Source organism: Mastomys coucha, unplaced genomic scaffold (assembly GCF_008632895.1).
Source record: "Mastomys coucha isolate ucsf_1 unplaced genomic scaffold, UCSF_Mcou_1 pScaffold6, whole genome shotgun sequence".
In the NCBI taxonomy this organism is placed as follows: Eukaryota; Metazoa; Chordata; class Mammalia; order Rodentia; family Muridae; genus Mastomys; species Mastomys coucha.
Genome location: NW_022196912.1, coordinates 88,703,226 through 88,720,959, shown reverse-complemented (window position 1 = coordinate 88,720,959; position 17,734 = coordinate 88,703,226). Strand labels below are relative to the sequence as shown.

Below are 17,734 nucleotides of genomic sequence, written 5' to 3'. Positions count from 1 at the left end.
AGAAATCAAAGGTTATTTTTCAGGAAAGGTCAAAGGATAATACCGTACCCTATGAGTGTGAGAAGTCAGCATGCCAGGTTTGGCTGTTAGCCTCTGTGGGCCGGTTCACATCTGGAAAATGGGACAGTGAAACAATACCGGCCCTTTAGGAGTAAACACTGATTGCCTTACGAGCAGTCTGCCAAGGGCCTCAAAAGACCTGATTGGGCTCTCAGGTAGTAGAATGGGTGTTGAGATGCACTCCGTGTTTGAGTGAAACTTGGTCAGCAGGCACCAGAATCTAAAATGCTGTAACTCCTCTTTATCCAGTAGATCACAAATACATTCCACACTTGGTTAGAGACAGCAAAGCAAGTGTGTGACAGAGGGTTGAGCAGTTTGCAGTTGAAATGTTAGAGATGGCTGAATTCTCCTTTAATACAGTTTATGGAGCATGATAGAAAAAGGTTCCTGTGCTGCTGTAAGTGCCCTGTATGTCTTTTTATTTCTCTGGCTTTTCTGTTTGATTTTGGAAAAACATCCAGGTTACATAGAAGGCATTCATTCATGCAGCATCTGGGTTCCTGGTAACCCAAAATGTTTTTGTCCTCTGCCAAAGCTGAACCCATGACTGCCTGCTGATTCCATGACTGCCTGCTGATTCCATGACTGCTTGCTGATTCCATGACAGCCTGCTCTCTAGCTCACTTTGGTTTTGAAGTCAGGGCTCTCGCCAGCTGCAGACTACACCAAAAGTACAAGGGTAGAGCCTTCTGCAGCTGCGTCTCCCAGGACATAGGCTTTGTTCCCTCTACACAAAAGCTATAAAACACAGAAGTACGACCAGCCTGTCTTCTGATCTCCCCCATGGATTTAGTCAACAAAAAAGAGAGAAATTCATGCCAGACAGAGTTCTTCCCCTTTTCTCTGATATCCTACTTGGTGAGGACTTGCCAATGGTATCATCTTTATGACTTGCTGAACAAGAAGCCACACACACCCAGGAGGAAAAGCCTCCAAAACCAACCAATTATCCAACCGACAACTTTATTTAGGCAGCTTAGAGGAATCTTCTACAGAGAGCATTTCAGTTCTTATAAAGGCCATCTTGGGACAAACATGATAAACAGGGCTGTCTCAAGTTCCTAAGTTTCTTATTAGATTCCTGCATACATCTAACTCACACTCTCTGTGACCCAGATATGCCCTTGACTGTGTATGAATTCCAAGGACTTGGCTTTCAGAGCCTCACCCTTAAGACTCTGGTCCCAGTCAGGAGCCTGATGGAATTAAAGTATCCCATGAAACAAATCCACAGAACAAAAATAGCACTTTAATCTATCCTGATTAAGAGTTCTCCCTTCAAAGCCAGACATATCAGTAAGAATATGAACATGGGGATCTGAGTTCATGAATAAGTGAAATAAATGAAAATCAGAATTGAATTGAGAATTAGAATTGAGCCACAGATAGAAGAAATTGAAAGGAAGTTTCAGGGTGTGGATTGATACTGCCTCACCAGAAACACCATCAATTGCAACGCCAATGCTCCGTAGAACAACATTCACAAAGCAGACAGAAGTATATTGTTCAACCGAGAAGAGCAGGCTTGCCCTTGATCAGTGCAGGGTTCTGAGGAAAGAGGGGCCCTAAGGAGTCAGGCCAAGTGAGCCTTTAAGCCTCATTCCCCTTCCCCACTCTGCCTTCATAGTCATGATTAAAAGTTACCCCAACACCATAAGGAGAATAAGACACTGGCCCTCCAGTGTCTTATTTCAAGTTTCTCCTGAACAGAGAAGGCAGCAGAACAGTTAGACAGGATTTGAACTCTCAGTTCTCTATCTGTTAGTACATCTCCCTAAGAATTATTTACCTAATTGATGGTGATAACCATGATGGTAAGGACAATTCAGGGGCAAATGTAGGTAAAGTGTTGATCTTGGAATGTGTATACAATTCAGTTGTTGTGGGACTAGTAATAATTAGCTTGATTTACAACAGAAGTCATTCCAAGAAGGGTGGTCATTGTTCTTAAAAAGTTAATGTGGGAAAAGTCTCTCTTTGGGGTAAGCAGGGTAGAGACGGGCAAGTCACAGTTAGTAAATTTCAGACAGAAAATTCTTTGTTTTAGTATTTAGGATTTTACCATAAAATGGAGACTTATGTTTTATAGTGTAGGGTAATACAGCAACAACTGTATTTATTCCCAGAGAAGAACAAGTGTATTTCTGGGTTCATTTCTGTTGCTGTGGTAAAATGAACAAACACCAACTTAGGGGAGGAAGGGTTATTTTAGCACACAGTGCTAGGTTGTGGTTATCTCTTACTGTTCTGTGAAGGGACACAGAAGAAAGCCTTCAATTGGGGACTTGTTTACAGTTTCAGAGTGTGCAGGGAGCCTGGTAGGCACGTTGTTAGCATCAGGACATCCAAAGCATGTGGTGATGCATGGGCAGGTCCACAGACCCACAACCACCATATTCCCAGAATCTATTGGGCTCACCTCCCACCTTTACCTGTGGCCATACGTCACAATCCATATATATATGGAGAACACTCCTCCATCTCTCTCTCTCTCCCCACCCCCCTCCTCTCTTTCTGCGCCAGAGCAGTTGCTGAGAGATTTCAGCTTTATCCATAGACAGGAGAGAGAGATACAGAGACAGAGACGGAGAGAGACAGAGAGAGAGGCAGAGAGAGACAGAGAGACAAAGTGACACAGAGAGAGATTGGCCTGGTGTGGGTTTCTAAATGGTCAAAGCTCATCCCCAGAGACACACATCCCCCAACAAGGCCACACCTAGCCAGTTCCATCAACCAACCAGGAATCAAACATTCAAATACATGAACCCATGGCGGGAGGGGGGTGGGAGGGCCACCATTCTCATTCAAAGCATCAGAGGCCCACCAGAGCTGGGAAGATGAGGTAGCAGGAATTTAAGACATCTAATCCCTTACACCCGCAGTCAAGAGCAGGGGAAATGGATGCACTTAGGTTAATCTGTGCGCAGCTCACTTTCTCTTCTTTTGTACCATCTGGGACCCAGATTCAAAGAATAGTGCCGAACACTTTCAGGCCTGGCCTTCCCACATTAATGAGTGGAACTGGGACAAATCATCACAGGTATGTACACAATGCTTCATTGATAGTCCCCTTTTAAGGTGGCTCTTGTGATTGTGTCAGGCTGATCATAAAAACTAGCCATCGCATGTGGCAACTAGGGTATAGTGTAACTTACAGAGTGGGAAGAATGTGGCCATCTGTGAATGGAAAATGTTCAACATGAACACACCCAGACACTCACTAGCCGTTCCGTTCACACAGTGTCCGCCATCTCTCTGATTAATGCTTCACCGGATATCCCTTGAGAACACCAATCGGATTTTGAGTCCACTCAAATTACAGCCTATTAAGGTCAGAAGATTGTGACGTGACATGTAATCAAATACTGTTGTAAGGCTACACGTGAGAAACACTGTCAACCCCATGCCTAGGCATAGTTGTGGCTTGGCAAAGCATCTATCTCATCTGACCTTAGTGTCATCACAGTTACTAGTCAACAGTCAAGACACAGACCTTGGCTCAGTTGCCAGCTCTTAAAATAGCACGAGTCCACTACATTAGCCAACTCACTTCAAATGTTAGAATGGGAAGAGGAGAACCGTAATGAATCCAGCACTTTCCAGGGCTTGGCTACCACAGCAAATGCTGGCTGAACCAATCCATAAATATTAATCTCTCTGGAATCTAAACAGACTGTACATTTTAGTTTGGAGATGAGAGTTCATCTCTGTGTTAACTCTAATGAATACTTGGGCCTTCTGTGAATTTCATTGCTAATGACTTGAGTCAATGATCATGAGAAATGGAAGGCTGGGTTAAGTGAAGAGCCAGGCTGGGGGTGACTCAAAAGAGGCGCCCCGTACACAAACTCACCTGTAGATGATGCCTTTCTCATGTAGGAACATGAGTGCAGAAATGATCTCTGCGGCGTAGAAACGAGCTCGGGCTTCATCAAAACGACGGGACTTCTGGATGTGGAACATCAGGTCGCCTCCGTTCACAAACTCCATGACGAAGAACAGACGGTCCTAAATGAAACGTGTGGGAACAGATTAGCCTCTCATTGCTTATCAGCATCATTCTCCTCGAAGAGACGTATTCCAAGAAGCATGCACAGTGCTGTCTGGGAGCAGAGATTAGCCCCATGTGGGGTCAGGTCTTCTCTTAGGGAATAGTGGCATGGAAATCTATCTTTAAGGTAGTTCCATACAACCTTGACTTTATACATCACTAACCAGAGTGAAGGCATCAAGAAATCTTGGCTGTCATTCCAGTCTGACACGTTAAGGGAAGAGAGCGTAGACATTAAGTCCTAGGCAAATGTTTTTCGTGGAGCCCACAGGGTTAATCCCAGAGTAGAGGACACTCAAGAGGGCTCTCCATTCCTCACAAATGAGCAGAAACCATAGAACAGGTAAACCACTTTCGAGAACTCAGACAAATTGAAGCCCAATGGACAGTGTCTGGTAGAAAGTACTCTGGTCCATCTAAAGACCATGAGTTAGACGTGTATATAAAACACACCGGCAGCCTCCACCTGCAGTGACTCTCACCAGGCAGGGAAAATGGACTCCTAACAAGCTCCCTCTGCAGAAACCTAGGGACCATGCAAACTCAAGGACTCGTGGATATCCGGTCAGGCTGTTTAATGACAGAAAGGTCTACCCAGAAAGCCACTGCCACACAGGATAAAGGCTTGTGTTTACAGACCTCCAGCATCAATGGATTTCCTCACTTCCTTCCCTGAGCACTCAATGAGGTGATGGGGACACAACAAAGAGACCCCCGCCCATCCCCCCTACAAAGCAGATCGGTTCAACCCTAGAAAGGCTGGTGGGAGGAACATGGGTTCTTAAAATATAAACAGCAAATCTAAACACTTTGGTAAAGCTATGAAGAAAGCGGTAGAGGAAAAGGGACATCTGACACCTGCATGAGGCTTGGGGAGGTGGCTGATCGATGTGAGTGAAGGCCTGCAGGTGAGGGCCATCCTTCACTGTCAGCGCTGCCCTTTCTGGGGGCGGGAATGTGTATGGTCACTGTGTAGGCAAACTGGTGTTTTAATCAAAGGATGCACGCAAGCAAGAATCCACCTTTACTTAAGAGTTTGAAATGTTACCAATTTTGCTAGGGGGAGTAGGGTGCTGGCTTGGCTGAGCAATGGCGGGGAGTCTGGCTTTGGGTCACTTTCAGGTGCACCACTGCTGCATTATCACGCTGATCTCTATGGGGCAGTGCAGCCGGTGATACCTCCTACTTCCTGTAGTAAGTAAAACCTCAACAGAAGGGGAGGGACTCAACTGTGTGTGTGTGTGTGTGTACACGTGTATCTATATACCTATATGCTTGTATCTATATATCCTTCAGAGTTGGGGCTGTTCTTTCTGGGGGTGGGAATATGGGTGGTCACTATGTGGGCAAACTGATGTTTTATCAAAAGATGTATGTAAGAAAGAACCCACCTTTTCTTGGAGTTTGAAATTGTATATATTATATATATGTTAATATATATAATATGTGCTAGAAGCATGAATTTATTTAAAAGCAAAAACAAAATGGAAAAGTTCATATAAACAAAAGACTACCACCAACTCAACCCTTCAGGTCACCCCATAGCCCAAGGGGAAACTACAAATACAGCAGGCTTTGTGACTAAGCTAAAGGCCCTCATTTGAGTTCAACTGGCAATGGGAGGGGCAGAATTGGGTGGATGGGTTCACATGAGCAATAGCTGGCCTATATTCCATGGGCAGGAGTCTGGTGGGTGGGGTATATTAGCAAATGGCTTGGGTGGCAGAATTAGCACTCCAGGGACAACTAAAGCAAAGCAATGCAGGCACCGGGAAGTTGTTATGCTAAAGCAGAACTCCTCTGGAGGGGTAGCCCCAGGGTATGAGGAAAGCTCTCGGATGGAAGGGCCACCTTGCAGCATCCCTGAATAAGTAGCACAGCCCCACACTTCGTGAACCACACTGTTCACCTTCACTGAAGCAGCCAGCTACTCAAATCCCCATTTAAGGGAAGATTCCTTACTGGAAGTCAGTCCATAGGTAAGTGGCCATTCTGAGATGGCTGTCAGTGTCCTTGGCAAGGGTTTCCAAGGCAGCAGTGGTCATGAGAAGATAAGGACATTTAGAAAGAATTCTCTTCCACATACAGTATCTTTTTCATATCCCAAATTCTAAAAGGCCGGGCCGTGGTCTAAACTGCAGGTGTGAGGCTAGAGTACGCTGCCTTCAGGTCTTCTCTCTCTCCTCCATCTTGGCTCTTGCTACACTCCTGGTGTGCATGGGGGAGGGGCGGGGGAGGAATGGTGGAAGGGGATGGGGGCAGATCTCAAGCTAAAGAATCTGGCACTTTCTCCTTTGCTCTATCTGGAGAGAAACTGGATATTTAGATTTAAAACTAAGGATGTTTTGTTCAATGTTCTTCCTTCTTTCCATACAGAGCCTCACCTCTACTATGGCACCAACCTAGAATACAGGGTACCATTCACAGCTCCTCGGCTGCTACCAGTGCCTAAGTCATGGAGAGAAGAAAAGTGAGGTTGAGGAGAGGCAACCAGGATGAAATGAAGACAAGATCTCGATTATGAAAGTCACATGACAAGGTACAAGCCAAAATGATGTTTATCAATCAGCAACATGTCTTATTTGCAAAGAAACTTCTGGAGCCCTGAACTTTTTATTGACCCTGTTCTAAAATGTCTGCTGAAGAGGGTGTCTAAGTTTGGGTTTTATTGCTGTGAACAGACACCATGACCAAGGCAACTCTTATAAAGGACAACATTTAATTGGGGCTGGCTTATAGGTTCAGAGGCTCATTCCATTACCATTACGGCATGAAGCATGGCTGTGTCTAGGCAGGCCTGGTGCTAGAGAAGGAGCTGAGAGTTCTACATCTTGGTAGCTAGGAGGAGTGCCTCAAAGCCCTCCTCCCAACGATTACTCGCCCAGTCCACACTACTGTGAAATAAGATGAAGCCCTTTGGGGGAAATCCTGCATTATTAGGGAGGGACTGTGTAATGGATTAAGGTGGCTGTGATCCACTTTTAGGGCAGGGAGAGCTCTGCTAATCCTACCTTGGCAGAGTCAGCCAGGGGAATTCTCTCTGTACTTAAAATCTGTAGACACAGCGGCTTCAGGACTCCTAACATCCAGTTTCCTATAAGCTGAGCCCAAGTGTCTGTTGAGCGTCACCCGTGGCTTTGGCTCTTTTAAGGTAGATTTGCCCTGACCTGTGTGGTAGGAAGCCCAGTGTCCAGGAGACTTGGTTGAGCTTCCGTTTCAAAGCCAAGCCTCCTGTCTATCCGGTATGCCTCTCTCTGGTCTCTGATTCAACTAACCACAAATGCCAGCCATCAGCATGGGATGATGAACACCTGAGGGAATAAAAGCAACTCAGAAATCCCTTTGTCCCCACGCCCTGTATTAGTTACAGGCACAGAGTTCAAGGAGCCGGTGCACGGTAATAATACAGTTCCTGTTGTCACCTGCCCCGCTTCCTTTAACCCACTGAGGCCTGTGCCAGCTCTCTGCCCTGGCTCTCTGGCAACCGGAGATAAATATATCCCCTGAGCGGGAGACACTTCTCGATGTTCTCATTATAGGTGGCTCTTGGGAGTTGAAACTGACACGCAGCTAGATGAGGCAAAGCTTGGCTATGTGGTAGAACTCAGCTCAGATGGGACAAGTGACAAAATGATTCTATGACTGCAAGGAGGCTGTGGAGGACTCCTTCGAAGGTATCTATCTGTTCAGGGCCATGCAGACAACTGCTGTGACTCCGGCACACAAGTGATTGGGACAAGCCCACGTTTCCTGAACCCTTTTCCCAACACATTCAAACTGAGATAAAGAGTTTTAATTCAGTCTGAACTGTGAGTTAGAACTACGCGAATGTGACTCTGGGAGCTAAGGCTGTCTCTGTGGCAGGAATACATGAAATTCTCTAGTGTAACAGAATGGATGGATGGATGGATGGATGGATGGATGGATGGATGGATGGATGGATTGATGGATGGATGGATGGATAGACAGCCAGACAGGTACATGCCAAGGTTAAGGATGAAGCAGGAAATTTAGAGTGGAGCAGAAATGAGACCAGGGAGTGGGTTCAGAAGACCTCACCAGGATCCCTTGTATCTTTTCACTTTTACATCCCTCTGGAAGGTCTGGTCAATTCCTAGCCTTAGGTACCAAGATGCCTCTTATATTTGTGAATCTTTATCGTTAGTTCTTTTCTTGTATAGCCTCACGTAAGTTCCCTGTTACCTCCAGGAAATTTTTAAGTCAAAATACATGCAACTTTTTAAGGAGCAAGGAGCTTCCTGATTTAAAATCTAGGACAAAATGCCTATAGGAACAGCGATCATGGGATCATTAACAGAAGCAAGGGGCCATAGAGTGCCAAGCCCTTTTAACAGAACCCTAACAAACGGAACTTACAAGGAGATGATGATAAAGGAGACACTGTGCCCAATACCAAGTCCTTGGTGTCTCTGTGATAATGCCTGAACTGTGGACCTAAAATTCTCAGTAGGCACAGGCAGCTTCTTTATTCAAATTTGGACTTTATTCAAATTTTCTCTCCCTTTCTCTTTTTCCCTCTCTCTACTCCCTTCCCTTCTCTCAACTCACCTTGCAAAATGGGAGTGTCAAAATGACTAAATTCAAGGTTAAAAATTTTGACCAAGCTGGGAGGTGATGGCACACGCCTTTAATCCCAGCACTTGGGGAGGCAGAGGCAGGCAGATTTCTGAGTTCGAGGCCAGCCTGGTCTACAGAGTGAGTTCCAGGACAGCCAGGGCTACACAGAGAAACCATGTCTCAAAAAAAAGGATGGGGGGGGGTTGATCAGTATTTGGCCTATAGAAAGTGCTGAAAACCTGAGAGCAACTATCATTATTATCACTCCTTTTGTATAACTCTCCACTACAGCTTCAGCCAACATGGCCCCATGACTAGAACCATAGCCCATCCAACAGCTATCCATTATATACAACACACTTGGGCACACACACACAGACACAGGGAGGGGGGCAGGGAGAGAGACAGACAGACATAGACAGGCAAAGACACACATACACATTACACTTGTACACACAGGGAGAGACAGACAGACATAGACATATACACATGCACACATACACGCACAGATACAGATGCACAGACAGGCAGCCCTGGCTACACAGCTAGTTTAAGGCCAACCCAAAGTCTAGCAGGTCCAAGAAGATGAAAGTGCCCCTTGCCCCAAGCCGAGGTACAGCAGCATTCCCTAAAGCCATGTGGCAATGACCTCGACCAGGTTAGGTCTTTTCACTCTAGGGAGTATGTTTAAGAGTCACAAAGCTGTTGATGACCAAAATGATACCAACCCAGCACTCAGTTCCCTTCAGGTTCTTAATTCTCGAGCACTGAATAAAGATTCTGATTCACAGCCTTATGGATTTTAAAACATTATCTTTGCAAAACAAACATGCTGCCCGACAGACTGCAATACGCTGGTGAGGACTTTGTGTGATAGTCCCTCTGTAGCATTTACTCATCCTGACGGTCACACTAAAAAGGAGTTTTCTTTGTTTAAAACTAGACTACATCATCATTTTGATTTACAAATATGTTTCACTGGCAGACATGTTGTTTGGGGGAATGAAATGTTTTGAGTAAGAAACAGTCACGGCACATTGGCCACAGCGAAGATGGAGAAAAAAAAAATCAAAGAATAGCAATTACATTTATGGTTATGAATAATTTAGATAGTGACTCAAGGCACTGTTGAACTCGAAAGCCTATCTACACTCATCAGACTGTAAGAGCTGCAGGGGAGTGTTTCTGTATGAATAACAAGCCCCATATTGAAAGCTGTAGAGTGCTATTTAAGAGTCTCCGGGAACACACAGCACCACACTGAACGGCGTCTCCTTAGCCTCGATGTTTCATTACTTTTCACTGACCGCGTCGTCAGCTGGGTTAACAGAAAGAGTTCACATCAACAGGAAGCAGTTACTGACGTCAAAGAGGTCATGGTGGAAAGCACCCTTGTGAGGAAATCTGATTGCACCATGCCTGAACTGGAAACCACTTGAATTTAACCACATTAAGAATGATTGCAAAGGCTTCACAGCAGAAACAGTGAGATGGAGCCTAACGGTTCTGCTTTTCATCATTCTGCACACCCTAGAAGATGGTCATTCAATCGCCTAGCTGACCTTGTGTCCAGCCTGGGGTCAAGGCACACCTTGTCTGGACAGAGACTCTCATCTTGGGTGAGGGTCTTATGTCTCCACCGTAGCAAACAAAGGGTTAGGAGCTTGGACTCTGAACCTGGAGGGATTCACAATCCCCAAGGCAAGTGTGTCCCGGTGGCCAGAACTTGTCTTATAATGAATCCTGACCAGCCTATGCACCAAACAAGGGAAACTACTTGACAGGACCTATGATCACCTAGAAGACAAATTTGTAAGAAACTTTCTAGATTAAGTTAATTGGCATGGACTCACCCTAAACGTGGGTGGCACCATCCCGTGGGCTGGGCTTCCCCAACTGTATAAAAAGAGAGGGAGCAAGCTGAGTCCCAGTGTTCACCTCTGTCTCCTGACTATGGATGTGACCTATGGATGGACTGTGAGCTGCTTCCGGTTCCTGCTGTCACCATAGGACTGTACCTTCAAACTGTGAGCCAGAATAAATGCTCCCTTAGGTTGCCTTCATCAGGTAGTTCGTCACAGCAAGTGGGGGAGATGAGTAAGAGCCTAGCTCGCATGTGATGAAGGACAGTTGGTAGAAACACATTAGAAAGGCTGTGCTGGGAGAGGATGCTGTTAATTCTGTAGTAGAACTCCAGATGGCTGTTGGAGCAGAGACTGGCCCTGCAGTCGTTGCCAAATGAAGAAAGAGACACCTACCACTTTCTGCCAGATTCAAGAAACACCTCCAAGTTCTCTGGTGATCTGACTTCCTAGCCGTTGAGTCTCCTCTTGTGAATGCACTTCTACGTCTTCTGTCTACCTGCTCGCCACCCATCTCTGCCCCCCTGGGAGGGAGCAAGCCCTCCTCTTCTCTGTCTCCACAGACCGGCAGTGAAGGATTTTATGTTTCAGCTTCTACTACATCAAGAGGCCATGGAGACACACTATCCCACCTGACCTGTTTTTCTGGATTGCCCCCAATGAAGGCCTTTATAGTCCACGCCAATCCACTCCTGGGATCACTGCCCTGGGCCAGGAGGTCAAAGGCCACGGGCTCAGTCTCCTCACCTACTCATTTGCCTCCTTCCTCTCCAGACAGTAACCTGAAGGCTTTCTAGAATGGGTGTCTTAGGCTGCTCTCCAGTTGGAGAGCTTTTATTGACTCCTTGAACATCCACAATTATGGCTAACCTCCTCAACCAAGGTGTGAGACTGCTTCTTCAAACCCTGCATTTCCTCTCCTATATCTCCTGCACCTGGCCCTCTAGGTTTTCAGTGTCCCAGTGATTTGTTTTGTGACTCAGCACTGCCGTCTTGTGTCTTAGACCGTGGCCTCCCCCATAACCAAAGGCCTCCTTTTAGCCCAACAGGTCAGGGTGGAGACAGACCCTCTTCTGGGAAGACTGTTCAAGCCCCTTCAAGATCATTTCCTGCCTTTTTCTATCACACAGTGATACCTTTAACTATAGGTAGTTAGGATGTGGGCCCACTATTTTCTTTTTGTATAGATTTTTAGTTCCTAGTCACTAATTAGCCCTCACACACTAAACTGAAAATGCAGAGCGAGCTGGAAAATTCCATTCTGTCTTGAAGCAACACGTCTGTGTCTGGGCTGATGAGATCTGATCTCACATTGAGAGACCACTTGGTTTTGAGGATATGGTTTACAATACCACTATTTGTTAAAAGACAGGGTCTTATTATGTAGACCTAGCTGGCCTTGAACTGACAGCACAAACATCTGCCTGCCTTTGCCTAAAGCTTGTATGCCCAGCCACCATGTATGGCTGCTGTTTTAAAGTGAAATGATGTTCCCATATTTGGAAAACAAAACAAAACAAAAAAACTACAAGTTTTCTCAAAACACACTCATGTTATCACTAGCAGATATTTTCATACCAGTTGGGAAATGTTTCCAAAGGTTTGATTATCCATTTGTGAAATCTAGCCTTGTATACCCTGTACAGGAAGGTCAGGGTTCCAACTCATAGCAGGTTTCCCAGTGGCTTCCTGACAGTGGAGACAGTGGTTTTCTTAAAAAGCACCGGTTCGATATCTTGTTGACAAAGTGAAAAGGGTGATTATAAAATATCAAAACAGGAGAAGCCATGCACGTCTTCCACTCTGCGTTTGACACGATCCACTTAAAACACATTTTGTGAACTCATACTTGGCTCCTTAGTGCCCTCTGCCTTGTTGTGCAGCAGAATTCTAGGCTAAAGAGAGACAGCAGGGAACGAGCCAGGTCCTCACCCACACGGAACCAACACTACATCCTTGCTGTCAGCCAGTTCAGGAGCCCTGTCCCAGTAAGTGCCACAGAGCAGACACCGACAATACTAACAGCCTTCCCATAGACACAGAAAAATGTGATCATACACATACTTTTATATTTTATAAAATATATTTTATATAGTTGTGTGTGTGTTCACATATTGTGTGGGCAGGTGCATGCCATGGAGTACATCTCCTTCTACTGTGTGGGTTCCAGGACTCAGGTAGCTGGGCTTGGTGGTCAGCACCTTGACCTACTGAGCCATCTTGCTGGCTCATGTACACACTTATATAAGGACAATCTGACACACGTTGCTTTCTTTGTAAGAAACAGTCCTCTAGCCCGTGAGACTAGACACTGAAGACATCACTGGACAATCATGCAGGGCCACAGTTTTCAGCCAAGGCAAATTCCTCAGGGGATACATGGTAATAACTCAAGGGAACAACTGAGACTTAATGAGTTGATACCTAGGATGCTGCTGGATGCCTACAATGCACACACAGCAGCCCTCCAAGAGAGGCGTATCCCACCACGTGTTAAAAGAGGGCCTACAACATGGTGCTGTATGAGCATTTTATTTATGGTTCACTGCAACCGTAACAGCTCACCAGCCCTGAGATGGGTCATGTGATAGGGGTGATGTTCTGAGCAGTGTGGAAAGGAACTTTCTCTGCAGATCTAGCCTAATAAAGAGGAATTAGTCGGGTGAATGGCAGGCCCACATTCTATAGGCTTCCAGAAGAGAAATTTAACAGGGCTGTAGGCCAACTCTGTCTTATAGGCTGCCTGCATTTCCTGATTGTGTCTAACCTGCCCTAAGCAGCTTTCACCAGCAGTAAATGGATGTTGGTTTAGAAGTTGTGGACAGTGCCTCATCCCTATTCCGTGTCTTCTCAGAGAATAGCAAAGAGAGAGCATGGTCCTGTGCTCCCCAGGGAGGGAAGGGAGTTGACAAAGCAGCAAAATGCCACAGTAGCTTCCCAAGGAGCACTGCCAAGAAATGGATGGATGGGAGGGAAGGTGGCCGACTGGCACTCCTGTTTTGATATTCTACATCATCTTAACATTGAAGATGTTGTAAACCTTGAGGATGAAATGAAGAGATACTGGGAAGAGTTCCAACACTCCATTCCCAGGTCGTGAGGAGATCCACGATGACAGAACAGAGCTGGAGAGGGATGAGCTCACAATGTAGTGGGCTCTTAATGCTGAGCGAACATACTGCAAGCAGGACGCTTCCCACAGATCAGAGGCAGACACCCTAGGTGGCCCTCCAGGGACCAGGGCAGTGCTGACTGACAGCAGAAAGCAGGAAAGGGAGTCTTACAAAAGAGTAGTATAACTGGTCTTGATGGCTCATGTGGTTCTTTGGGAGTGGACAGGGATGTAGACAAGTGTCCCTGTGGCCTGGAGCAGGAGATGTCAGTGCGAGAGGAACACACAAACATCAAGGTAAGCAGGCATGCAAGCTAGGGCTGCTACTCTTCCCGTTCAGCCTCTTGACATGGACCTGTCAATTACTCAATCATTACAGCACCAATCACCAGCTAGAGATGATATGGGGTTTAGATCAACCCTTTCTAATACATTTCAGCAGACACCAAATTCATTCTACCCTACATAAAAATAAGAGTGCATTGGACACACATATATAGCTTCAAGACCAGCTTCCTATACGCCTTCCCAAACATGTGGCTTTACTGAGCCTGACCAAAGTGGAAATCCAAGAACCACCTCCCAGGGATAACTGGTCACCTGCTGAGTTTACCCACATAGGACAGCTTCAGGCCTATAGATTCCTAGAGCAGCTACACAGGGTAGAGCCTGCTCTTCTTTGTCCCCTACTGTCTTCTCAGGGCGGCCTTCATGTCACAAACACTCCATAGACAAGCTAAGCCTTGCAACAAGACTGTGTCTACTTATGACAGACCCTGGCTATTTCTGGGGCCCATGGGAAACAGTCATAACCCAGTTCTAGCCAGTGATGAAGGACTAACAAGAAACTCAAGTATTTCAAAACTAGAACACATGAGAACCCATGGTTGCTGCCCAAGAAAATCTGGTTTTTACAACTGCATAACTGTCTACAGGGTGAGGTCACTCCACCTACAGACGTATAGCTTCAGATCCTGCCTGGATAACCATGTCTGTCAAGGTGGGAGCTTACCCAACCTCCCAGGGACTACCTGCAGGCACTGCAGAAAGCTACAGTGTTAGCTGGTTGGGGACTTACAACTACCCGCATTGAAGTTGGCAGAAAGCCCAGCACAGGGATCGAAGCTTCTGCATGATCCAGACTTCAAGGACAACTATCATTCCCACTGTATGTAAGAAGCATACTTAGTACACGAGCTCAACCTCCCACTGCCACTTCACGAGTGCCAGCCTTCCTTTAAACCAAGAGGAAGGACAGGGATTGCACCAGACTCCCCCCTTTTCAGCTAAACCAGCAGAAGTCTTGGTACTTGAACTTATAAGGGCAGAGGATTGGCACCTTGACCTACTGTAGTGAGCAAACACTGTAACTATGCAATCACCAGCTCCAACACTTCCGGTCAACGTGAGCTCACATGGCTGAGGCTAACCCTGGTGAAGACTGGGGACTTCAAAGGAAATGACACTGGGTGCCACAATTCTGTCCAGATGTGAAAGTGCAGGGGTTGCTTACCCTCCAGGTTGTCAGTGGTGGTGACAGCTTGTAAACAAGCCAGGTATAGTTAAACAACCTCAAGGACAATGGTTTTAAACTCTAGACAGGCCAGATATCCTACGGATCTATCCAGACACAGGGGCAGAGGAAAAGTTTGACCTTCTGTCTCCTCCCCATCCCCTCAATTCATAATCAAGACCCTGTGGCCCAAGAGAACAGAAACCACCCAAATCCTGTGCCTGGAGATGGTCCTCTATACACCATCCACAGGGGTTGTTGGTTGAGGAAGTAAGCCTACACAACGTGGTCCAGACATCTGAATCTCATCTGTGGGCCTATCTCCATAGCTACCAAAGTGAAAGAGCGATGGAGCATGCTGAGAGGCTAGAAGCAAGCAGAGATGGGAAACACCAGTGTCATGTTCTGGTTTGCTTTCTATTTCCATCTGAGCCAAAGGCAAACTAGAACAAATGACCCATAAGCAGACCACATGGCATGAGAAGTAGTCCTTGCTCAAGGAAAGGAGGAAACCTAGTTCCAGAGAGATCAGAGGAAAATACCCTTGGGTGTTTCAGAAAGGGCCAGAAAACACATATGGTGCAAAAGAACAATTCTTTCTAACAACCCCTAAGAAAGAACTCAGATGTATATACTGCACAGAGGGGAGATTTCTTGCTACACTGTAACAGACATGGCACAGAACTGCATAACCCGGGCAAGAAGGCACATACTTTCAGGTGGCCCCTCGCTGTGCGGTCCAGGATAGATTGTTTAACCTCTCTGGACCTTGGCTGTCCAAACTGTTACAAGGGGGATGCAAATATCTTCGCCTTCCAGAATAGTTTGGAGTATTGCAAGACGTTTTGCCCAATAAGTATTTATTGAATAGCAAAGTGAACTTTTCCGGGGCGATAATGAGTAAAGCATCCAGAATGTACTTCGGTGAACTTTCCGCTTCTGCGCTTGCCTATCCTGCAGAACTGACACTCCAAGAACCATCAAACGGGCACAATGATGCTATCGAGACCTCTGGAGATCATCATCTCCTTTTATCTCCTCTTTTCTCCTAACCTGCAGCCTTGGGGTCTCTTCTCCTTGACCAGGATGGCACAGTATCAGACGCCATGATGGAAGCTGAGTGTGTCTCCTTCCTAGTCCAGCTGATGGTAGCACTTGGGACTAGCCATGCTGCCTGAAGCTCAGTATGGCGTGGAGTGTGGGCTGTGGCTAATCTGCCCCTGCCCTGTGTATGCAGCCCCCTCCCCACGTGGGACTCCTTCTAGAGGCTCCTTGCCCACTAGAGAGAAAGGAGGCATTTTTTTTTGACTGGAGATGCTTAACTAGGCATAACAGGAAATAAGGAACTTCTTAAAGACCCTGGGTGCTAGGAAAGCGAGAGCCCAAACTTTAACTCAAGGTTCCATTGTTATCATCTGTCCCAAAGTGGGGTGGAAGAATAACCCCTTTCTCACCTCTACACATTCTGCTTTACTATAACTAATACAACAATGGGGAGGAAAATACAGAGGAAGCAATGCTCTCTTGCCTTTGTGTTACCCGGTGATTTCCCTGACGCCCTCAGAGTCTGCGGAGAGCACCTTGTGCCCTTGAGCACAGATTCTGAATAACCTCACCTCCCGCAAATGGGGCTGGGCTAGGCTGCTACGGAGCAGGTGAGGAGCTTCGGATCCCTTCTTGCCTGGAGCTCCACCTTCAGGGCTGACCCTGGAAGTCTAGCAGCCCAGGCTCGGAGGAAACCCAAGGCAAGGGGCCAGTCCTGTCCTTCCTGTCCCTGGGAGCCTCTGTGGGCTACAGCCATCAGAGAAGCAGAAGTAAGCAGTCAAATCCCTAACAAGTGAGGAGGGACCTCGGTGCAGCCCTCTTCCAGGTTTTGGGCACGGGATGTCCTGTGTTTTCCAAGCAGAAGCCCTGCTCAGATAAACTGGGTCTCGGAACAAAGACTGGAGCATCTGACCAATATTGACTCTGCCGCTCCCCCTTTCAGGGAGACTGCTTTCTGCTTTTGTTCTTTCTCCCTCCAGCCAGCCTCTTACCCCACCTAACTGCCTCTCTGAAGCTCAGTTCTCTCTGCCTGGCCTCAGCTGAAAGCTCTTTCTACTCAAGCGGTAAGCCTGTGGAAGGAAGGCAGCGGGTCTCCTTGCTAGGCCATAAATGCCAAAAGGCTGACGGGCCCCTAGTGAAGATGAAAGGACCCGGAAGCGAAGTCAGCTTCAAAGTACTGAGGAGTGCATGGTGTACTAGATTTGTGACACGGGTCCCTTGTAAGCAAGTGTTCCTTGGCTAAATAATGCCTTATTCTCACTACCACTATTGTTTAAAACAAAACAAAACGTGCATTTGAAAACTGTGTACCACCCCAGCAACCCTACCACTCAGCTACTGTCCTGATGAGATTTTTCTCACCATTTCTAGCTGGTGCATTTGTGGGGAATGGAGAGCCAGTTCACTGTCTTGACCAGAATCTGATATGGATACAAACTATTCATCTTTGTAAGTACTGTCTTCTTTCCCGGAACCTTCTAGTTCTACAGTTTCTTAAAAGTGCTGGGCTT

General features: G+C 46.5%; 1 protein-coding gene across 1 annotated transcript in view; it reads right to left on the bottom strand.

The window, feature by feature from the left end:
• The window catches only part of Prkch (protein kinase C eta), a 203,096-nt gene that overhangs the window by 61,399 nt on the left and 123,963 nt on the right, over positions 1-17,734 (bottom strand). Inside the window, exon 10 of the mRNA XM_031356847.1 lies at positions 3,917-4,071. Coding sequence (XP_031212707.1) covers positions 3,917-4,071 — 155 coding nt within the window. The remainder of the gene's footprint in view (positions 1-3,916; positions 4,072-17,734) is intronic.